This window comes from Panthera leo, chromosome D4 (assembly GCF_018350215.1).
Source record: "Panthera leo isolate Ple1 chromosome D4, P.leo_Ple1_pat1.1, whole genome shotgun sequence".
Taxonomy (NCBI): Eukaryota; Metazoa; Chordata; class Mammalia; order Carnivora; family Felidae; genus Panthera; species Panthera leo.
The window spans coordinates 61781003-61805772 of record NC_056691.1 but is presented as its reverse complement, the minus strand read 5'-3'; the positions used below and the strand labels follow the sequence as shown (position 1 = coordinate 61805772).

Genomic DNA, 24770 nt, shown 5'->3' with positions numbered 1-24770 from the left:
CCAGGCATCTGTTGATGAGTCTGAATATAATGTAATACTGTTTAGCATCTGCACTCCTTGGCCATCTTCCAATACTCGTTCAACAACATCTTAGATGAGTGCTGGGGACTGAGGGATCATGGTTTTCTAGGGTGACATGACATACTTCTATCTCTATGGTCAACTCTAAAAAAATGGTATTTGGGAGTCCAAGGGTAAGACTCATTTTTGTCTTCAGAGATTTGTAAAGTCAAAGAAATGTCTCATGTCAGTAAAGGGTTGGTCAGCTTTATGTCCATACCTAAGTGTTACCACTATGTAGGGTAAACAATTCTACCTATCATTCAGGCTATTGATACTCATCCACAAGAAGTTTTAGGCTCCATCTTTCTTATGTGGCCATAGAATTCTCATGCCACAATTTGCTGCTCGTTTATGGCATTCAGCTCCATACTAGCTGTTATTGATGGCTCTGCTGCTTCTCTTCAACTCACTGCGTCTCTCACATCATGGATGTTTTCCATGACCTGGGAAAAATACAGGTTATTCAGAAGGGCCTTTAAGATATTTTCTAGGTATCAAAGCACTGGTCTACCAGTACAAGAAGTACTCAGGTTAGCAGTTGGCCTTCAAGGAGAATATCTATGTGGGTTATGCCACCTGTCTCTTCCCATACTCACTACCCACTTGAGTTGATAGCAGAAGGTTTCCACTCAAGCTCCTTTGAGGGGCATTGCTCTGTCAGATGTTGAAACCCCCCTTCAAGTGAATCAACCATACCTCCTATTGTATATGTATTCACTCACACACATATATACATGTATATATATGCTTAGCTATTTTTATTTTTCATGTAACAAATCGTCCCTTTACCACATATGCCAATTTTCAACTAGTCTGCAAGTTTTCTTATAGTTCAAATTTTTATAAACAAATATGTTATAAAATTAAGAAACAGTCTTAAATAAATATAAGTTGCATACAATCCAGACTTCTGTCCTAAGACCGACTTCCTTCCTCCCTCCCTCCCTCCCTCCCTCCCTCCCTCCCTCTCTTTCTTTCTTTCTTTCTTTCTTTCTTTCTTTCTTTCCTTCTTTCCTTCTTTCTTTCTCTCTCTTTCTCTTTCTCTTTCTCTTTCTCTTTCTCTTTCTCTTTCTTTCTTTCCTTGGCACACTCCCCTGGATCATCTCATCTAATTGCAGGGCTTGAGTTACCACCTTTCTGCTCATGGCTCCAAATCTCTTTCTCTGGTTCAGACCTCCATCCCACATGATGGACATACAATGTTCACTGCCTTCTGGGAAGCTTCTCCTGGACCTACTACAGGCAGCATACTAGGTACTAAATTGGGCTCATTATTGCCCCCCTTACAAGCTTTCTCCTTCCATATTATTCATTATGGATTGTGGCACCAACATACATTCAGCTGGGGACTTCTAGTCTCTACCCTCTCTTTTGTTTCCAAGATTCAAATCCTATTATTACTTCTGACGAAATACTTTTGGAATCTCTCAATTTAGACCTTTCATCATTTACCCCGTGAATTAATATAATACTTACCTCTAATTGCTCTCCTTAGCTGCTGGCCTAGATCTCTTCAATTTATCTGCTTAATACTTTCAGCATGATTTTATAAATGTGAAAACTGAAGATACGATTTTTTTTTCTTCTCCCTCACCCGCTCCCAGCTTAAAAATCTTTAGCAGCTTTCTATCATTTACTGAATGAAGATCTAATTTGTTAGCATGGCTTATAAAGCTCTTTATGATTTGACCTCTGCCAGCTTTTCTTACTGCACCTCTCCCTGCTCTCCCATTTTTAGTTTTCCTCCTTAGTGTAGTGAACTAATTGGCTCCTCGTGCTTGTGCAGACCTCTCTTTTTGTACATGTTCTTTCGTTACCTGCCTCGTCCCCTTAGTGAACTCATGAAGATTTTCTTGACCTCTCCCTAAAGGAAAAGTTAAGTTTCTTTATCTCTCTGCTTCCATGGATCCTGTATTACTTATTTAACAAGCATTTACTGAGGATGTACAATACAGGAGGAATAATGTTAAAATGAAGTCATTTTTGGATTTAGTACGTGAATACAGTTTTTTAGATAAATATTAATAAAATAAAAATGAAAAAAATTATTTTGGATGTTTAGCCTACCCATGTAGACTGGGATAAATTACTAAGCTTTAGCCAAAATGCAACCTAATTCCTGTTTGATTCAACTATTCCTGAATTTTCCCTCAAATTATTTATGATGTTATAATGGTTATACTGTTATAATGTTTATAATTATGTTACAATTGTGTCATTAAAGAATGAATGCAACATGCCTTAAAGGGAATTATTTTTGTTTTAAGCAAATAGTGAGTCTTAAATTTGGGACTAATTTCCATCTTTTTGCTTACTTATAATTTTGTCAAAAGGTGGGAGGTTGAGCTTATTGGACAGGGCAAAATCTTGTGTGGTATTTTGACATATTAGTTGGGAAGGAACAGCACACAAATAGACTGAGGATAGTTGGATTAAGGGGGATAAGATTTGGTCTTATTATATCAGAATTTTTTGTTGGATATGGAAAGTGAGAAGCTCAGACATTTTAGGACTAGGATTGCATGTCTATCTAAAAGATCATATGTGAAAAAAAAAGAGCGTATCTGAAAAAAGGTAGTGGAAAGAAATCTGTCTCCACACAAATAGACTTTTGCTCTCATCATCCCACATTGTTTCCCTTAAATTTTCTCTTCCTTTCATCATCTTGCACTTTCTTCATTGAATAAGTCATTTTGGGTCTCTGTTGTAGTATTTGTAGTAAATCTCTGTTATTTTATTTGCCCATAGTTTTAACTCTTCTTCTGGGAACATCATTCACCCCTTTGGGCAAATATTCCTTCTGGCCCTTTAGGCAATTGATTTGGATATGAGCTGCCGTGTTCCTTTTGAGAGACTTTGAACCTGGTCACAGTTGATGGCTGAGAGGTGGTCAGAACTTGTCATTTGGAGTTTTTGACTAGGGACCAGGGAAAGAATGGTCTGTTCTTCTCTGGTGATGAAGCTGAGATGAAGAGTGTTTGCAGCCAATTTCCTTATCACATGATTGCAGCTGGTTTAAAAGAATACAATAAATTTGTAGAGAAAAAATAATGAAGAGACAGAAATCCAGGTGGGACTCGGTTTTCTGGTTCCAAAGTTGCTTATATTCAAGTCTCTGTCCTTGAGGTCTACCTGTAGTCCTTCCCTTCTTGTAGCACCCAAACCAATACATTTCCTTTTTTACCTAATCTAAGTCAAGCTGGGTTTCTGTTACCCTGCAACCTAAAGAGTTCCAACCATTCCACTTTTCTCATCTCTCTTTTTTTTTCTTTTTCTAAATATAATTTATATATATATGTATATATATATATATATGTATATATATATATATATATATACATATATATAATTTATTGTAAAGTTAGCTAACATACAGTGTGCGCTTGGTTTCAGAAGTAGATTCCCATGATTCATCGCTTACATACAATACCCAGTGCTCATCCCAACAAGTGCCCTCCCCAGAGTCCATCACCCATTTCTCCCCCCCACCCCCCAGGCCCCCATCAACCCTTAGTTTGTTCTCTGTATTTAAGAGTCTCTTATGGTTTGCCTCCCTCTCTGTTTGAAACTAGTTTCTTCCCCCTTCCTTCCCCCATGGTCTTCTGTTAAATTTCTCAAATTCCACATATGAGAGAAAACATATGATATCTGTCTTTCTCTGACTGACTTTTTTCACTTAGCATAATACCCTCCAGTTCCATCTATGTTGTTGCAAAATAGCAATATTTAATTCTTTCTCATTGCCAGGTAGTATTCTATTGTATATATAAACCACATATTCTTTATCCATTCATCAGTTGGTGGACATTTGGGCTCTTTCCATAATTTGGCTGTTGTTGATAGTGCTGCTCTAAACATTAGGGTGCATGTGCCCCTATGAATCAGCACTCCTGTGTCCTTTGGATAAATTCCTAGTAGTGCAATTGCTGGGTCATAGGGTATTTCTATTTCTAATTTTTTGATGAACCTCCATACTGTTTTCCAGAGTGGCTGTACCACTTTGCATTCCCACCAATAGTGCAAGAGGGTTCCCATTTCTCCACATCCTTGCCCACATCTGTTGTTTCCTGAGTTGTTAATTTTAACCACTCTGACTGGTGTGAGGTGGTATCTCAATGTAGTTTTGATTTGTATTTCTCTGATGATGAGTGATGTTGAGCATCTTTTCATGTGTCTATTGGCAATCTGGATGTCTTCTTTGGAAAAGTATCTATTCATGTCTTCTGCCCATTTTTTTCACTGGTATTTTTTCGGTTGAGTTTGGTAAGTTATAGATTTTGGATACTAACCCTTTATCTGATATGTCATTTACAAATATCTTCTCCCATTCCATCAGTTGGCTTTTAGTTTTGTTGATTGTTTTCTTTGCTGTGCAGAAGATTTTTATCTTGATGAAGTTCCAATAGTTCATGTTTCCTTTTATTCCCCTTTCCTTTGGACATGGGTCTAGTAAGAAATTGTTGCAGCTGAGATCAAAGAGGTTGTTGCCTGTTTTCTCCTCTAGGGTTTTGATGGTTTCCTGCCTCACATTTAGGTCTTTAATCCATTTTGAGTTTATTTTTGTGAATGGTGTAAGAAAGTGGTCCAGGTTCATTCTTCTGCATGTTGCTGTCCAGTTCTCCCCGTACCATTTGCTAAAGAGACTCTCTTTTTTTTACTGGATACACTTTCCTGCTTTGTCAGGTTAGTTGGCCATACATTTGTGGGACAATTCTGGGTTATCTATTCTATTCAATTGGTCTATGTGTCTGTTTTTGTGCCAATACCATACCATCTTGATGACTACAACTTTGTAGTACAGGCTAATGTCCAGGATTGTGATGCCTCCTGCTTTGTTTTTCTTTTTCAACATTACTTTGGTTATTTGGGGTCTTTTGTGGTTCCATAAAAATTTTAGGATTGTTTATTCTAGCTCATCTCTTTCTCTGTATAATCTGCTCCATTCATTTTGCTAATATTCTTTTATTAATATCTTTAAGATATTAGATGACATACATTGATAACACTTTTTCTTGAGTGTGAACTGAGTTCAAAGTGAGCAACATCACTAGGAAATAAGGTAGAAAAGTAAGATGATTTAAGAATAACTAGAAGAGTAGTCTGGAAGGGCTGATTCACATCTAAGTTTGGTCAAGATTTGTTCTCTAGAAAACAGGAGATAAGAACTGTGTCTAGAAAACTATGCATAGATCTGGGGTTTGAACTCTGAAGTCCAGAGAATCTAGAAAAAAAGATTATAAGCACTGATGTAGAATAGAGAGGAAGGGGTATATATTGTTTTACAGAAACATGTAGCTATACCATTGAATACAACACTTGTATATACCCACTGTGTATATCCCTGTATATACAGGTTGAATATGAGGAGGAGGAGGAGGTTTTAATATGATTTTTTTTAGAAAGAATTTGGTAAAAAATAAGGTTTTAGTTTTTTTAAAGGGAAATTAAAGTTTTTATTAATCTAGTTACTAATATGATGACCAAAAATGTGTTGGGGCAGCATAGTTCATGTATCTTGCTTTATGAACTTAAAAGAGTTTATTTAACTTGGATCTTATAAAAGACATAATAATAATAATAAAAAGAAAAGCACCCTAATAAAAATGAGCAAAATATTTGCAGAGATACTTCAAAAGGAAAATGTACAAATGGCCAATGATTAATAAAAACACATGAAAATGTGCTCAACATCATTAGTCATCAGGGAAATGCAACTTAAAACCACAATGAGCTAACATTTGATACCCACTAGAATGGATAATTTTTAAAAGTCTGCTATCACCAAATGTTGGAGAGGATGTGGAGCAACCAGAACACCCATTTATTGTTGGTAGGTGGCTGTGTAAAATGGGTTTCATCACCTTGGAAAATCATCTGTAAGTTTCTTGAATGGTCTAAGCATATGACTTTTTTATGAACCAGAAATTCTACTTTTAGGTATTTACCCAAGAAAAATGAAAAATATCTCCATAAAAACACTTATACAAGAATAATGTACAGCATTAAAAAACTTGGAAACAACCTAGGAGTCCATCCATAAGAGAAAGTATAAAGATACCATGGTATATTGAAAACAAACAAACAAACTACTACTACTGGGCAATAAAAATGAGAAACTACTCATGTACACAACAACACGAAAAAAATCTAAAACCCCAAAACACTGATATAAAGCTGTACTAAGTGAAAGAAGTATACGAAAGAGCAAATATTTCGTAATTCCATTTAAATAAAATTCCAGAACAAGCAAGACTAAATTATGCTGAAAAAAAATCTGAACACTGGTTGCCTCTAGAGGAGTGTGTGCCAGGATTGAGAGGGAAAGAACAAAAGTGAACTGCTTGGATTAACACTAATATTCTTAAATTGATGGGGGTTGGACTATGCATTTGACAGATTCATCAACTATCACAGTTAATATTTTTGCATTTCACTATACATAATTTTTATCTTGAAAATAACTGTACACAGATATTAAGCTCTATTTAATGATGTACATACCAAAGTGTTTTGGGGGGAAGTGTCGTGATATTGCAAGTTACTTTGAAATCCATTAAAAAAATAAGATAGAAGGGGGAGTTTAGAAGATGGCAGCAGAGGGACTGCCTGGGTGGCTCAGTCAGTGAAGCATCCAACTCTTGATCTCAGCTCAGGTCTTGATCTCAGGGTTGTGGATTCAAGCCCCTTATTGGGCTCCACACTTGGCGTGGAGTCTACTTAAAAACAAAGAAGATGGTGGCAGAGTAGGAGGACCCTAGTCTTGCCTTGTCCCATGAATACAACTAGATAACTATCAAACCATCCTAAAAACCCCAGAAATTGACTTGGAGACTGGCAGACTGGAGTCTTCCAGACTGGAGACTTGGAACTGAAGGCAGGGAAGAGGCTACATCAAAGAAAGTAGGAAGTACAGGGATGTAGTTTGGGAGAGAAACAGATTATGGCTGCTGTGGTGGGGAGAGAGCTGTGGTCATGGAGAAGGGTGAGAGACAGACTAACATATAGGCGAGCACATGGGGAAAATGAATCCCCATATCAATTTCTTGGAAGGTGATAGGGGCTGAATTTTGTGACTTCTGGCAACCAGTGGGGCTTAAAGCCTGGAGGTAAGGAATAATATGACAGAGATAAATGGTACAATAAACAAAATGAGAAATATGCTTGATGGAATGAACAGCAGAAGGAAGAAGCAGAGGAACAAATTAGTGAATTAGAAGACAGAATAATGAAAAATAATCAAGCTGAACAAAAGAGAGAAAAAAGAATTATACAAAACAAGAATAGACTTAGGGAACTCTGACTCCATCAAATGTAGAAACATTTGTATTATAGGAGTCCAGAAGAAGAAGAGAGAGAAAATTTATTTGAAGAAATAATAGCTGAAAACTTTCCTAATCTGGGGAAGGAAATAGATATCCAGATCTAGGAGGCACAAAGAACTCCCATCAGAATCAACAAAAGCAGATCCACATATTGTAGTTGAATTGGCAAATTATAGTAATAAAAAAATTTTAAAGCAGCAAGACAAAAGAAGACAGTAGCTTACAAGGGAAAATGTGTAAGACTAGCAGGTGATTTTTCAGCAGAAGCTTTCTAAACTAGAAGGGAGTGGCATGATATATTCAAAGGGCTGAATGGGAAAAATCTGAAGTCAAAAATACTCTAATATAAGGAGAAATAAAGAGTTAACCAGAAAAACAAAAACTACAGGAATTCATGACCACAAACCAACCCTGCAAGAAATATTAAAGAGGATTCTGAATGGAAAGGAAAGACCAAAAATGACAGTATGAAGTTGGGAAACACAAAAGCAGTAAAAATTAAAATTCTGTTAAAAAAATCCGGTCAAGGATCTCACAAAATAAAGGGTGTAAAATGTAACACATATACCTAAATGTGGGGAGGACAGGAGTAAAGAATGGGTTCAACTTTAAATGACCATCAACTTAATGTAGATTACTATATGTAGAAGAGCTTATATACAACCCTAATGGTAACAATATATCAAAATCCACTAATAAATATGCAGAGAATAAAGAGAAAGAAATTGAAATATATCACTAAAGAAAATTAGCAAGCCACGAAAGAGAGAAAGAAAGGAAGGGATCAGAGAAAAACTTCAGAAACATCCACAAAACAAATAATAAAATGACAATAGATACATATCTACCAATCATTATTTTGAATGTAAATGGACTAAATGCTTCAATTAAAAGACATAGGATGACAGAATGGATTAAAAAAAACCGACCCAACTATATGCCATCTATTAGAGACTCATTTTAGACCTAAAGACATTTACAGATTGAAAGTGAGGGGATGGAGAAATATCTATCATGTAAATGGATATCGAAAGAAAGCTGGAGTAGCAATACATAGCAATACTTACATTGAACAAAGTAGACTTTAAAACAAAGATTATAATAAGAGACAAAAAAAGGGCCCCTATATCATAATAAAGAGGACAATCCAACAAAAAGATATAACAATTGTAAATATTTATGCACCAAACATAGAAGCACCCACATACATAAAGCAGTTAATAACAAACATAAAGGAACTAATTGATGATAATGCAATAATAGTAGGGGACTTTAATATCCCACTTAGATCAATGGACAGATCATTTAAACAGAAAATCAATAAGGAAACAATGATCTGAATGACACATTGGATGAGATGGATTTAAAAGACATATTCAGAACATTCCATCCTAAAATAGCAGAACACACATTCTTTTCAAGTGCATGTGGAACATTTTTCAGAATACATCACATAATAGCCCAACAAATTCAAGAAGATTGAAGTCATACCATGCACCTTTTCTGAACACAATGATATGAAACTGAAGTCAACCACGATAAAAAAATCTAGAAAGAACACAAATACATAGAGTTGAATAACATGCTACTAAACAATGAATGGGTCAGCTATTAAATAAAAGAAGAAACAAAAAAATACATGGAAACAACTGAAAATTAAAACACAGTGGTCCAAAACCTTTGGTATGCAGCAAAAGCAGTTCTAAGAGGAAAGTGTATAGCAATAGGGTTCTACCTCAAGAAGCAAGAAAAATACCAAATAAACAACCTAACCTGACAACTAAAAGAGCTAGAAAAAGAACAACAAACAAAACCTAAAGCTAGCAGAAGGAAGGAAATAATAAATATTGGAACAGAAATAAATTGATATAGAAACTAAAAAACCAAACCAAATCAAACCAAACAAAACCCAATAGAACAGATGAATGAAACCAGGATCTTGTTCTTTGAAAAAAAAATAAAGTTGATACACCTCTAGCCAGACTTACCAAAAAGAAAAGTGAAGGGACCTAAATATTAAAAAATCACAAAATGAGAGAGGAGAAATACAAACAACACCACAGAAATACAAACAATTGTAAGAGAATAGCATGAAAAATGATTTGCCGACAAATTGGACAACCTAGAAGAAATGGATAAATTCCTAGAAACACATAAATAACCAAAACTGAAACTGGAAGAATAGAAAATTTGAACAGATTGATAACAAGCAAAGAAATTGAATCAGTAAAAAAACCAAAAAACCAAAAAACAAAAACTCCCAAGAAACAGAAAAGTCCAGGATCAAATGGCTTCAGAGTGAATTCAATCAGATATTTAAAGAAGAGTTGATATTTACTCTTCTCAAACTATTCCAAAAAATAGAAAAGGAAGGAAAGCTTCCAAATTAATTTTATGAAGCCAGCATTACCCTGATACCAAAAACAGATAAAGACACAACTAAAAAAGAGAACTACAGGCCAGTATTTCTGATGAACATTGATGCACAAATTCTCAACAAAATACTAGCAAATTGAATCCAACAATACATAAAAAAATCATTCACCACAATCAAGTGGGATTTATTCCTGGGTTGAAAGGGTGGTTCAATATTTGCAGATCAATCAACATGATACATCACATCAATGAAAGAAAGGATAAAAACCATATGATTATTTCAATAGACACAGGTTCAAAAACCATTTGACAAAGTACAACATGCATTCATGATAAAAACCCTCAACAAAGTAGGTTTTGAGGTATACTTCAACATAATAAAGGCCATTTATGAAAAACCCACAGCTAACATAATCCTTAATGGGGAAAAATGGAGAGGTTTTCCCTTAAGATCAGGAATAAGACCAGGATATCCACTCTCACCACTTTTATTCAACATAGTATTGGAAGTCCCTAGCCACAGCAATCAAACAACTAGAAGAAATAAAAGAAATACCAAATTGGTAAGGAAGAATAAAACTTTGACTATTTGCAGATGGCATTATACTGCATATAGAAACCCTAAAGGTGCTACCAAAAAACTACTAGAACTCATAAATGAATTCAGTAAAGTTGCAGGATACAAAATCAATGTACAGAAATCTGTTGCATTTCTTTTTTTTTTGTTTGTTTATTTTTGAGAGAGAGAGAGAGAGAGAGAGCGAGCGAATAAGGGAGGAGCAAAGCGAGAGGGAGACCTGGAATCTGAAGCAGGTTCCAGGGTCTGAGCTGTCAGCACAGAGCTTGATGCGGGGCTTGAATCCACAATGGTGGATAATGACCTGAGCCAAAGTCTGATGCTTAACTGACTGAGCCAACCAGGCACCCCATCTGTTGCATTTCTATACACTAATAATGAAGCAGTAAAATGAAAAGTTAAGAAAACAATGCCATTTTTAATTGCACCAAAAATAATAGGGAATAAATCTAACCAAAGAGGTGAAAGACCTGTACTCTGAAAACTTAAAAACACTGATGAAAGAAATTGAAGTTGACACAAAGAAATGGAAAGACATTCTATGATCATGGATAGGAAGAACATTCTTAAAATGTCTATGCTACCCAAAGCAATCTACACATTTTATGCAATTCCTATAGAAATACCAACAGTATTTTTCACAGCCCTAGAGCAAACAACTCTAAAATTTGGAACCATGAGAGACCTTAAATAGCCAAATCAATCTTGAAGAAAAAAAACCAAAGCAGGAGGCATCACAAACCTGGACATTAGCCTGTACTACAAAGTTGTAATCATCAAGATGGTATGGTATTGGCACAAAAACAGACACATAGACCAATTGAATAGAATAGAGATCCCAGAATTGGACCCATAAATGTATGGCCAGCTAATCTGACAAAGCAGGAAAGTGTATCCAGTGGAAAAAAGAGAGTCTCTTTAGCAAATGGTGCTGGGAGAACTGGACAGCAACATGCAGAAGAATGAACCTGGACCACTTTCTTACACCATTCACAAAAATAAACTCAAAATGGATTAAAGACCTAAATGTGAGACCTGAAACCATAAAAATCCCAGAGAAGAACACAGGCAGTAACTTCTTTGACATTGGCCATAGCAGCTTTTTTCTAGATATGTCTCCTGAGGCAAGGGGAACAAAAGCAAAAATAAACTTTGAAACTACATCAAAACAAAAACTTTCTGCACAGTGAAGGAAGCAATCAAGAACCAAAAGGAATGGGGGAAGATATTTGCATATGACATATCCAGTAAAGAGTTAGTATCTGAAAAATATAAAGAACTTATACTACTCAATACCAAAAAACAAATAATCCAATTTAAAAAATGGGTAGAAGATGTGCACAGACATTTCTCCAAAGAAGACATCCAGATGGCCAACAGACATATGAGAAGATGTTCATCATCCTTTACCATCAGGGAAATGCAAATCAAAACTACAATGAAATATCACCTCAACCTGTCAGAATGGCTAAAATAAAAATACAAGAATCAACAGGTGTTGGTGAAGATTTGGAGAAAAAGGAACCCTCGTGCACTGTTGATGGGAATGCAAACTGGTGCAGCCACTGTGAGAAAGAGTACAGAGCTTCCTCAGAAAGCTAAAAATAGAACTACCCTATGATCCAGCAATTGCACTACTAGGTATTTATCCAAAGAATACAAAAACACTAATTCAAAGAGATACATGCACTTCTATGTTTATAGCAGCATTATTTACAATAGCCAAATTATGGAAGCATCCCAAGTGTCCATCAATTAATGAATGGATGAAGAAAAAGTGATATGTATGCATGCATGTATGTATGTGTGTGCGTGTATATAATGGAATATAATTCAGCCATAAAAAGTAATGTAAACTTGCCATTTGCAACAACGTGGATAGAGCTAGAGAGTGTAATGCTGAGTTAAATAAGTCATTCAGAGAAAGACAAATGGCATATAGTTCTATTCATATATGGAATTTAAGAAACAAAAAAAAATGAACAGAGGGGGAAAAAGACAGAGAGAGGCAAACCAAGCAACAGACTCTTAACTATAGAGAGCAAACTGATGGTTACCAGAGGGGAGGTGGGTGGGGGATGGGTGAAATAGGAGATAGGGATTAAGGAGTGCAGTTGTTGTAATGAGCACCGGGTGATGTATGAAAGTGTTGAATCACTGTATTGTACACTTGAAAGTAATATTACACCGTATGTTAACTAACTGAAATTAAAATAAAAACTTTAAAACAAAAAGATAGGTTAATGGATGGGTAGAAGGATGCAGAGATAGGTAGATATGTGATAAAGCAAACATGGCAAAATGTTAATTGTAACATCCAGTTGGTATGTGTATGGATGTTCACTGTAGAGTCCCCTTAACTTTTTTCTATGCTTCAAAGGCATCAAAATTGGCAAAGATGAAGTCAGACTTTCACAGTTTGCAGACGACATGATACTCTACCATGGAAAACCCGACAGACCCTACCAAAAGTCTGCCGGAACTGATACATGAATTCAGCAAAGTCGCAGGGTAAAAATTAATGTACAGAAATAGGTTGCATTTTTATACACCAATAATGAAGCAACAGAAAGAGAAATAAAGAAACTGATCCCATTCACAATTGCACCAAGAATCATAAAATACCTAGGAATAAACCTAACCAAAGATGTAAAAGATCTGTATGCTGAAAACTATAGAAAGCTTATGAAGAAAATTGAAGAAGATACAAAGAAATGGAAAAACATTCCGTGCTCTTGGATTGGAAGAATTAATACTGTTAAAATGTTAATACTACTCAAAGCAATCTACACATTCAATGCAATCCTAATCAAAATTGCACCAGCATTCTTCTCAACAAGCAATCCTAAAATTTGTATGGAACCACAAAAGACCCCGAATAGCCAAAGTAATATTGAAGAAGGAAACCAAAGCGGGAGGCATCACAATCCCAGACTTTAGCCTCTACTTCAAAACTGTAATCGTCAAGGCAGTGTGATTTTGGCACAAAAACAGACACATAGACCAATGGAATAGAATAGAGAACCCAGAATTGGACCCACAAATGTATGGCCAACTAATCTTTGGCAAAGCAGGGAAGAGTATCCAATGGAAAAAAATCTCTTTAACAAATGGTGCTGGGAGAACTGGACAGCACCGTGCAGAAGAATGAAACTAGACCACTTTATTATACCATTCACAAAAGTAAACTCAAAATGGATGAAGGACCTGAATGTGAGACAGGAAACCATTAAAACCCTAGAGGAGAAAGCAGGCAACAACCTCTTTGACCTCAGCCACAGCAATTTCTTTCTCGACACATCTCCAAAGACACGGGAATTAAAAGCAAAAATGAACTATTGGGATCTCATCAAGATAAAAAGCTTCTGCACTGCAAAGGAAACAAGCAACAAAACTAAAAGGCAACCGACGGAATGGGAAAAGATATTTGCAAATGACATATCGGATAAAGGGCTAATGTCCAAAATCTATAAAGAACCCGCCAAACTCCACACCAAAAAAACAAATAATCCAGTGAAGAAATGGGCAGAAGACATGAATAGACATTTTTCTAAAGAAGACATCCAGATTGCCAATAGACACATGAAAAGATGCTCAACATCACTCCTCATCAGGAAAATACAAATCAAAACCACACTGAAATATCACCTCACGCCAGTGAGAGTGGCTAAGATGAACAAATCAGGAGACTATAGATGCTGGAAAGGATGTGGAGAAACAGGAACCCTCTTGCACTGCTGGTGGGAATGCAAACTGGTGCAGCTGCTCTGGAAAACAGTGTGGAGGTTCCTCAAAAAATTAAAAATAAAACTACCTTATGACCCAGCAAAAGCACTGCTAGGAATTTACCCAAGGGATACAGGAGTGTAGATGCATCAGGGCACTTGTACCCCAATGTTTATAGCAGCACTTTCAACAATAGCCAAATTATGGAAAGAGCCTAAATGTCCATCAACTGACGAATGGATAAAGAAGATTTGGTTTATATATACAATGGAATACTACTTGGCAATGAAAAAGAATGAAATCTGGCCATCTGCAGCAATGTGGATGGAACTGGAGGGTATTATGCTAAGTGAAATAAGTCAAGCAGAGAAAGACAGATACCATATGTTTTCACTCATCTGTGGATCCTGAGAAACTTAACAGAAGAAGTTAAGGGGGGGGGAAGGGGGGAAAATGTTAGAGGGAGGGAGGCAAACCCTAAGAAACCGTTAAATACTGAGAACAAACAGGATTGATGTGGGGTGGGGAGAGGGGAAATTGGGTGATGGGCATTGAGGAGGGCATCTGTTGGGATGAGCACTGGGTGTTGTATGGAAATAAATTATATTTAATATAAAAAATAAAGTTTTCACGCTAAAATATTGGAAAAAATAAATAGCAAAATGGAAAAAAGGACAGCAAATATATTAATAAGAACCGATTATATATTACTAAATGGATTATATATAGTTCATTAAACAACCAGCTTAATCATAAATATATTACCACCACATAATAAATCACAAATAATATATAGGCATACTTTATTTAGGGCTGCCCCAAACAGTGCTGAATTGAAATAGTGATGGTTATCTCAGAAATATTTTAATATTAAAATACATATGTATTCAATAATACATATAAATTCACTTAGTTTTAGAAATTAAATAATACTCCAACAAATGTAATTTAAATGTTGAAGCATGAACTGTCCATGATCTGTTTGCTCTTAGATCCATTCCTTGGCATTCCCTGATTTACTCGGTGTCATAATGGGGCTGACCTGGCAGGATCTTTTCTCAGGCTCCCCTGTCAGCTGGGTTGGGAGGGACTGATAGGAAACAGAAGAGCAGGTAAGAGGAAAGCCTAGGGTGTTTCTCCTCTTCTCTGTCATGGGCAGCATCTTAAGCAGTCGCTGCATCTTCTCTGTGACTCCAGTTCTTATCAGACATACCTGCCATGGTCCCTGCTTTCCCCAGTAATCTTAAACTCTGGAAGCCCATATCACTACCTCCTTCTTTTGTCCCTCCAGCCACAGAAGTGGTAGTGGCTTCTTGTTGCTAAGCTCTTTAAGTTGCTTCACCGTCCTGTGTTTAACTGGGCTCTTCTGTTCCTTCTCTACATTGAATTCCCTCTCCTTCAACATTTAGAATGGTCCTGTTTTCCTGATTGATCCCTGCCTGATATATATAATCTTAATGGAGAGGGTACATGGATGGAATATTTTTATTTTTTTTAAACTGAGGATGGACACTTTCCGAAAGAAGGTAGCAAAGAATCAGAAGCTGAAGTTTGCCTGGGAATTGTGGGCATATGGCAGGGGGATGAGTCTGAGCTTTCCTGGCCCTGAAATGAATAGGTTCAGGGCAGGGACACCCATGCAACAGAGTGCAATGGAAACAAAGAAGTATATACATACATTTATTGCAGCACTGAACACTGTGGTAACACAGTTTTTTTAACTTGCATGGAGTGCAACAAATTGAGATCCATCAAAGGCTCATAGGTAGAGTTGGTGAGTGGGATTCACCACAGTTTGATTGTTCTTTCTTCTGTGACTTTTCTAATGTTATTATTCTGGTAAATGTGTTTGATGCATAGGGGCTGATAAAGTTGTGCAAATAGAAGTGTTGGTATTATGCTGGGTGTGTAAAATGCTAATTTTCTGTAGTGGTTGATATAATAAAGGAAATATATGGTATACAGCAGCAGTCCAGTGGGGCTTGCTGAAAATTCTCACAAAATGGAGGTGGCGAAGAGGACCGGTTCTGTAGCCAGACTGCCTGGTTCCAGCCTTGGTACTGCTGGCTTTCCTGTGATGTGTCCTTGGGTAAATTAAGTAACCTCTCTGCCTCACTTTCTTCATCCATACGCTGAGAGTAATCACAGTATCTACTTCATAGGATTATTGTGAACATAAAATGACTTAGTACATGTGCCCTTAGCATAGCTCTGGAACACTCAGTAAATGTAACCATCACCATTATTATGAACGGCTCAGAAGCATCACTGTAACCCAGGAGGAAATAATCAGCAAATGTCTGAACAGGGGTGGTAGGAAATTATGGCCACAGGCATGTCATAACTTCAGGGACTTCAAAGGGAGTGAAACCATAACTGCTGACCTATGATGCAGGAAGTGTGCCTCCCTTCATGGGACCCTTGTGGTAATGTCCCCCTTCAGTGCTGATACAGCTCATGCTCCCTTTTCCGGGAGTGCATTCCACTTGAGAAACAGAGTTCACTTGGAGGTGTGGTTTCCCCTTACTAGGTTTTTGGTCTTTTGTATGTCCCCTTACTAGATTTTGGAGACTCCCTTCATCCTAATCTAGTTCTAGATCCCTTTCTCAGACTGTAATTTTGTAGTAAATACATATCTTTTTTTATTGTGGTCACCCACACTCAAATTCACTTCCTGTGTTTGTGGAATCTTATTCAAGACTTGGGGAGAAGCAGAGTCCACTCCATGGTCGAGGCCAAAAAGCCAGTTATTTTTCCTCCCTTACAGCTTGAGTTTAGGCTGCCTAACTTCAGCTATAATAGAGTCTGCCCAAGAATTGGAAATCTGTGGTGAGTTACCTAAAGAAGCAGGGTCAGTTTAGAATTTCTTGTGGTGGTGGGTAGTGTCTGTGGCATCCAGCATCCACTGGTGGTTGTGTCTGCAGTTTTAGCAGGGTTCCCTAAGCTTCAGGTGGTGGCAGTCCAGCTGTGCCATCCAACGTTCAGTGGTGATGGCTTAGCACCTAACCAGGCTATTCCTGGCATGTGGCTTTAGCAGTGGTTCTGGTTACCTATATTTTCCTGGTTTCTTCTGATATTTTAAGCCTAGTTCTTCAGTCTTTGTGCTGATTCTATGAATTACAAAATAGCTTTCAATGAATTCATTTTTTCTTAGTAATTAACCAGGGTTGGCTTTATTGTTTGTCCTGTTCTCCTTCTCCTTCTCCTTCTCCTCCACCTCTTCTTCCTCCTCCTCCTCCTCCTCCTCCTCCTCCTCCTCCTCCTCCTCCTCCTCCTCCTTCTGCTACTACTACTCAATGGCTGCCTGTTTATGTCAGAGCTAATGTATCCATTGTAGAAAAGTCTGACCTTTATCTGTTATAGTTCTTTAAGCCTCAGTTTCTAAAGTACGGGCTTTGTGTACCCAGACATAATCAAATATGTTTCTTGTCAGAAAGTTGCCATATTACTGCAATATGCATTATTTCTATCCAGCAGATTTCAACTTATCAGACACCTACTGAATATTGTACAAGACAATGGTCAGACTTTGCAGACACAAAGTCAAAGAAGACATGGTTTCTTCATGCTTGTATTTAGAATTAGAGCTGTTTAATTTGTTTTTTCATGGTGTGATTTGGGCAAACCAACTCAGTCATGTCCAAAGGGGAAAAATGAATAGGTAGGATTAAGGGTGGGGAAGGAAGTATAACATGCTGGTTAAAATCATTTTTTTCTTTTAATGTTCATTTATTTTTGAGAGAGAGAGACAGAGTGCAAGCAGGGGATGGACAGAGGGAGAGAAGGAGACGCAGAATCTGAAACAGGCTCCAGGCTCTGAGCTGTCAGCACAAAGCCCAGTGCGGGGCTTGAACTCAGGAAGTGTGAGAAAAATAATTTATTTCTCTTAGTTCATTAATTTAAAATTCCAGTATAATTAACATACAGTGTTATATTAGTTTTGGGCGTACAATTCAACAATTCTATACATTATTCGGTGCTCATGATGATAAGTGTATACTTAATCCCCATCACCTATTTCAGCCATCCCCCTACCTACCTCTCCCTTGGCAACCACAGTTTTTCTCTATATTTAGGAGTGTTTTTTTGTGTTTGTTTGTTTGCTTATCTTTTTTTCTTTGCTCATTTGTTTTGTTTCTTAAATTCCACATATGAGCAAAATCATATGGTGTTTGTCTTTCTCTGATTGACTTATTTCACTTAGCATTATATTCTCTAGATCCATTGATGTTGCTGCAATTGGCAATATTTCATTCTTTTTTTACAAAAAAAATTATTTTTAGAGAGAGAGAGAGCAAGCAGGTTGGGGGGAGAGGGGGAGAGAGAGAGAATCTTAAGCAGGCTCTGTGCTCAGCATGGAGCATGACGTGGGCCTCAATCCCATGACCTTGGGATCATGATCAGAGCAGAAGTCGAGTTGGATGCTCAACTGACTGAGCCACCCAGGAGTCCCAATTTCATTCTTTTTTTTTTTTTTTATGACTGAGTAATATTCCATTGTATATCTACATCACCTCTTCTTTATCCACTCATCAGTCAATGGACACTTGGGCTGCTTCCATATTTTGGTTATTGTAAATAATGCTGCAATAAACAAAGGGATGCATATATCTTTTCAAATTAGTGTTTTCATATTCTTTGGGTAAATACACAACAGTGGAATTACTGGATCTATTGTTAATTCTATTTTTAATTTTTTTTTTTGAGGAGACTCCATACTGTTTTCCACAGTGGCCGCACCAGTTTGCATTCCCACCAGCAGTGCATGAGAGTTCCTTTTTCTCCACATCCTTGCCAACTCTTGTTTTTTCTTGTATTGTTGATATTAGCCATTCTGACAGGTGTGAGGTGATATCTCATTGTAGTTTTGATTTGCATTTCCCTGATGGTAAATGATGATGAACATGTTTTCATGTGTCTATTGGCCATCTGGATGTCTTCTTTGGAAAAATGTCTATTAATGTCTTCTGCTCATTTTTAAATTGGATTATTAATTTTGGAGTGTTGAGTTTTATAGGTTCTTTATATATTTTGGATACTAACCCAGTATCAGATATATCAGTATCAGATATATCATTTGAAAATATCTTCTCTCATCGAGTAGATTGTCTTTTAGTTTTGTTGACTGTTTCCTTTGCTATGCAGAAACTTCTTTTTTTTTTAATGTGTACTTGAGAGAGACAGAGAGAGAACACAAGCAGGGGAAAGGCAGAGAGAGAGAGGGCACAGAGGGTCTGAAGCAGGCTCAGTGCTGACAGCAGACAGTCCAATGTGGGATTGACTGTGAGATGATGACCTGAGCTGAAGTCAGATGCTTAATTGACTGAGCCACCCAGGTGTCCTGAAGCTTTTTATTTTGATTTAGTACCAATAGTTTACTTTTGCTTTTGTTTTCCTTGCCTCAGAAGACATATTTAGAAAAAAGTTGCTTTGGCCAATGTTGAGGAAGTTACTGCCTGTGCTCTCTTGTGTCATTTTTATGGCTTCAGATTTGACATTCAGGTTTATAATCCATTTTGAATTTATTCTTGTATAAGGTGTTAGAAAGTGGTCCAGTTTCATTCTTTTGCATGTTGCTGTCCAGTTTTCCCAGCACCATTTGTTGAAGAGATTGTCTTTTTCCCATTGCATATTCTTGCCTCCTTTGTTATAGATTAATTGACCATATAATAATGGGTTTATTTCTGGGATCTATTCTATTGACCTATGTGTCTATTTTTGTGCTAGTACCATACTGTTTTGATTACTACAGTTGTAGTATATCTTGAAATCCAGGCTAGTCGGGATGTGAAGTGATTCCATACAAATTTTAGGATTATTTGTTCTAATTCTGTGACAAATGCTGTTGGTATTTTGATAGGGATTGCATTAAATGTGTAGACTGCTTTGGGTGCTATAGACATTTTAACAATATTTGTTCTTCCAAACTATGAGCATGGAATTTGTTTCCATTTGTTTATGTCTTCTTCAATTTATTTCATCAATGTTTTATAGTTTTCAGAATACAATCTTTTACCTCCTTGGTTGTTTACTACTAGGTATTTTATTATTTTTGGTGCAATTATAAATGGGATTGTTTTCTTATTTCTCTTTCTACTGCTTTGTTATTAATGTATAGAAATGCAACAGATTTCTGTATATTGATTTTGTATCCTGTGACTTTCCTGAATTCATGTATCAGTTGTAGTAGTTTTTTGGTGGAACCATTATGGTTTTCCATATACAATATCATGTCATAGCAAATAGTGAAAGTTTTACTTCTTCCTTACCAATTTGGATGACTTTTATTTCTTCTTGTTGTCTAATTGCTGAGGCTAGGGACTTCCAGTACTGTGTTGAATAAAAGTGGCGAGAGAAGACATCCTTGTCTTGTTCCTGATATTAAGGGAAAAGCTTTCATTTTTTCACCTTTGAGTATAATGTTAGCTGTGGGTTTTTCATAAAGGACCTTTATTATGTTGAGGTGTGTTCCCTCAAAACCTACTTGGTTGAGGATTTTTATCATGAATGGATGTTGTACTTTGTCAAATGCTTTTTCTGCATCTATTGAAATGAATGCATGGTTTTTATCCTTTAAAATTTTTTTTAATGTTTATTTATTTTTGAGAGAGACAGAGTGTGAGTAGGGGAGGGGCAGAGAGAGAGAGAGAGACACACACACACAGAATCTGAAGTAGGCTCCAGACTCCCAGCTGTCAGCACAGAGCCCGATGCGTCAATGTGGGGCTTGAACTCATGAACTACGAGATCATGACCTGAGCTGAAGTCAGATGCTTAACCGAGTGAGCCACTCAGGCACCCTTCTCTTTTTTCTTGCTGATTTGAAGTATCATATTGATTGATTTGCAAATATTGAACCACACTTGCAATCCAGGAATAAATCCCACTTGATTGTGGTGAATGATGTTTTTTTTATGTATTGTTGGTTTCAGTTTGCTAATATTTTGTTGAGAATTTGTGCATCTATGTCCATAAGAGATATTGGCCTGTAGTTCTTTTTCAGTGGTGTCTTTATCTGGTTTTGGTATCAGGGTAATGCTGGCCTCATAAAATGAATTTGGAATAGTTCTTTTTTTTTGAACTGGTTTGATGAGAATAGGTATTAACTCTTCTTTAAATGTTTGGTAGAATTCACCTGTGAAACCATCTGATCCTGGACATTTGTTTGGGACTTTTTTGATTACTGATTTAATGTCATTGCTGGTAATAACTTTGTTCAAGTTTTCTATTCTTCCTGATTCAGTTTTGGAGACTATGTATTTCTAGGAATTTGTCAATTTCTTCTAGGTTATCCAGTTTGTTGGCATAGTTTTTCATAATATCCTCTTAAAGTCCTTTTTATTTCTGTGGTGTCAGTTATTATTTCTCTTCTTTCATTTCAGATTTTGTTTGAGTCTTCTTTTTTCTTTCTTTCTTTCTTTCTTTCTTTCTTTCTTTCTTCGTGTGTTTTCGTGTTTTTTTTTTATGAGTCTGGCTAAAAGTTTAGCAATTTTGTTGATTTTTTTTTTCAAAGAACCAGCTCCTGGTTTTATTGACTTCTACTGTTTTTTAGTTCCTATTTCACTTATTTCTTCTCTAATCTTTATTATTTCCTTCCTTCTGTTTTTGGGCTTTGATTATTATTCTTTTAGTAGCTCCTTTAGGTGTAAGGTTAGGGCTATTTAAGTGTAAGTTTCTTTGAGATTTTTCTTGCTTTTGAGGTAGGCTTGTATTGCTATAAACTTCCCTCCTGGAACAGCTTTGGCTGCGTCCCAAAGATTTTAGACTTTTGAGTTTTCATTTTCATTTGTCTCCATGTAGTTTTTGATTTACTCTTTAGTTTCATGGTTAACCTATTCATTGTTTGTAGCATGTTATTTAACCTCCATGTATTTGTGTTCTTTCCAGATTTTTTCTTGAGGTTGATTTTTTGTTTCATAGCATTGTGACTGGAAAAGATGCATGGTATGACTTCAATCTTTTTGAGTTTGTTAAGATTTGTTTTTTGGACTAACATGTGATCTATTCTAGAGAACGTTCCATGTGCACTTGAAAACAATGTGTATTCCACTGTTTTAGGATGGAATGTTCTCAATATATCTGTTAGATTCATCTGGTCCAATGTGTCACTCAAAGCCACTCTTCGTGTTGATTTTCTGTTTGAATGATCTATCCATTGATGAAAGGGGAGTGTTAAGTCCTCTACTATTATCATATTTCTATCAATTATTTTCTTCATATTTGTTAAAAAATGCCTTATGTATTTGGGTGTCACTATGTTGGGTGCATAAATATTTACAATTGTTATATCTTCTTGTTGGATTGTTCCCTTTATGATTATGTAGTGTTCTTCTTTGTCTCTTGTCATAGTCTTTGTTTTAGTCTATTTTGCCTGATATAAGTTTGCTACATTGGCTTTCTATACACTTCCATTTGCATGATAAGTGCTTTTTCCATCCCTTCACTTTCAATCTGCATGTGTCTTTTTTTTTCAGGTTTTAAAACTTTTTATTTGCACATTCAAAAAATTGTATATTCCAATAATTAAAGTTGTTTGAACAAAAAAATGGTTCTGTGATTAAACTGCAAATTACAGTTTGCAGGACACCTTGGGCCAGCTTGGTTTTTACTCTGGATTTCACTCTTGTACCACCCAGCTTCTCTCTTCACCAGCATGCAAGTTCTTTCCCTTCCCAGCCAGCCAGACAAGCAGAAGGGAGAGGTAGGCATGGCCCTTGTTGTCAGTATTTCTTGATTCTTTGATGTAAAAAGGGGCAGCACAGTCATTTAAACTTGATCCAACCTCTTTGCATCTTACAAAGTTAAACAGCTGAAAAAAGTAAAATAAGAAGGCAATGCTTGTGGAATGTACAGTGCATATTGACTGTGCATGCCTCATTATGATTTGCCTGCTTGCTTTTCCTGTTCAGTTGTTTCTTTTGAAGTCAGTGGATTTTTCTTTTGCGTTTCTGTCTTCTTCAGTTTCAATTTATTGAATTTCTCAATCTCAGCCATAATGGGTTTGTCAAACATGGTTTCGGGAGAAAGGAATGAGGTGTGGGAGTGAGCAAAGTCCTGTCTGCACAGTGGCTGCTGCATGAGTACCAATCTGCATGTGTCTGCATCTCTCGTAGGCAGCATATGGATGGGTCTTTCTTTTTTTATCAATTCCATCACCCCATGTCTCTTGAATGGAGGATTTAGTACATTTATATTCAAAGTAATCATTGACAGGTATGTACTTATTGCCATTTAGTTACTTTTTAATGGTTGTTTTCGTAGTTCTTTTCTATTCCTTTCTTCTCTTGCTTTCTTCCCTCATGGTTTGCTGGCTTTCTTTAGTGATATACTTGGATTCCTTTTTTTAAAAAAAATTTGCATATCTATTATCAGTTTTTTGAGTTGTGGTTACCTTTAGGTTTATATGAAACATCTTGTGCATATAATAGCCTATGAGTCCATTCTAAAAGCACTACATTTTTACTTCTACCTCCCCATGTTTTATGTATATAGTGCCATACTTTACATGCTTTCATTTTATGAATCCCTTGACTGGGTCAAGGGATATAGATATACCTAATAGATATATTTAATTTTGCTGCTTTTGTGGTTTCTACTTTTCTTGCTCCTGCTTGTGATCTTTCCTTTTCACTGAAAGAATTCCTTTTAATATTTTTTGTAAGGCTGGTTTAATAGTGATAGATTCCTTTAATTTTTGTTTGCCTGAGAAATTCTTTAATTTTTTTTAAGTAGGATTCATACCCAGGGTTGAACCCAACATGGGGTTTGAACTCACAACCATAAGATCAAGGCCTGAGCTGAGATCAAGAGTTTGATGCTTAACCAACTGAGCTACCCAGGAGCACCTGTCTGAGAAATTCTTTATCTCTCTTTCTATTCTGAACGATAGCCTTGTTGGATGAAGCATTATTCATTGCAGGTTTTCTTTCAGCACTTTGAATATATCATGCCACTCCCTTCCGGCCTGCAAAGTTTCTGCTGGAAAATCATCTGACAGCCTTATGTGGTTTCATGTATCTGTAACTGTTTCTTTTCTCTTGCTGCTTTTAAAATTCTCTCTTCTTCACTAATTTTTGCCATTTTAATGACTGTGTGTCTTGGTGTGGGCTTCCTTGGGTTGATTTTGTTGGTGGCTCTCTGTGCTTCCTGGATCTGGATTTCTGTTTTCTCCCCCAGATCTGGGAAGTTTCCAGCTATTATTTCTTCAAATACATTTTCTGCCCCTCCCCTTTCTCTCTCTTCTCCTTCTGGGATTCCTATAATGTGAATGTTGTTACATTTGATGGTGTTGCTGAATTCCCTTAATCTATTCTCTCTCTCTCTCTCTCTCTCTTTTAATTAAGTTTTTTTTCTTTCTCCTATTCAGCTTGATTGCTTTCCATTACTCTGTTCTCCAGGTTGATGATTCATTTTTCTGCTTCCTATAGTCTACTATTTATTCCCTTTAGTGTATTTTTAATTTCAGCTTCTGTTCTTCATTTCTGATTGGTTCTTTTTTACATTTTCTTTCTCTTTGTTAAGGGTCTCATTGAGGTCCTCCACTCTTCTCAAGTCCAGTGAGTATCTTTATGACCATTACTTTAAATTCTCTCTCAGGCATATTACTTATCTCTGTTTCCTTTAGCTTTCTTGCTGTGATTTTTGTCCTGTTCTTTCATTTGGAACATATTCCTCTGTCTCTTCATTTTGTCTAACTGTCTGTGTCT

General features: G+C 36.5%; 1 protein-coding gene across 1 annotated transcript; it reads right to left on the bottom strand.

Annotated features, from left to right (window-relative positions):
• Positions 1 to 22538: 22538 nt before the first annotated feature.
• Positions 22539 to 23127, bottom strand: LOC122204789 (thymosin beta-4-like). The gene has a single exon (XM_042912478.1). It carries the CDS (start codon positions 23074 to 23076, stop codon positions 22942 to 22944), a length of 135 nt encoding a protein of 44 aa, XP_042768412.1. The 5' UTR covers positions 23077 to 23127; the 3' UTR covers positions 22539 to 22941.
• Between the last annotated feature and the right edge of the window lie 1643 nt (positions 23128 to 24770).

Bases quoted from the DNA above. Each gene is read 5' to 3' on its own strand.
- LOC122204789 (XM_042912478.1), bottom strand. From the start codon at position 23,076: ATGTTTGACAAACCCATTATGGCTGAGATTGAGAAATTCAATAAATTG.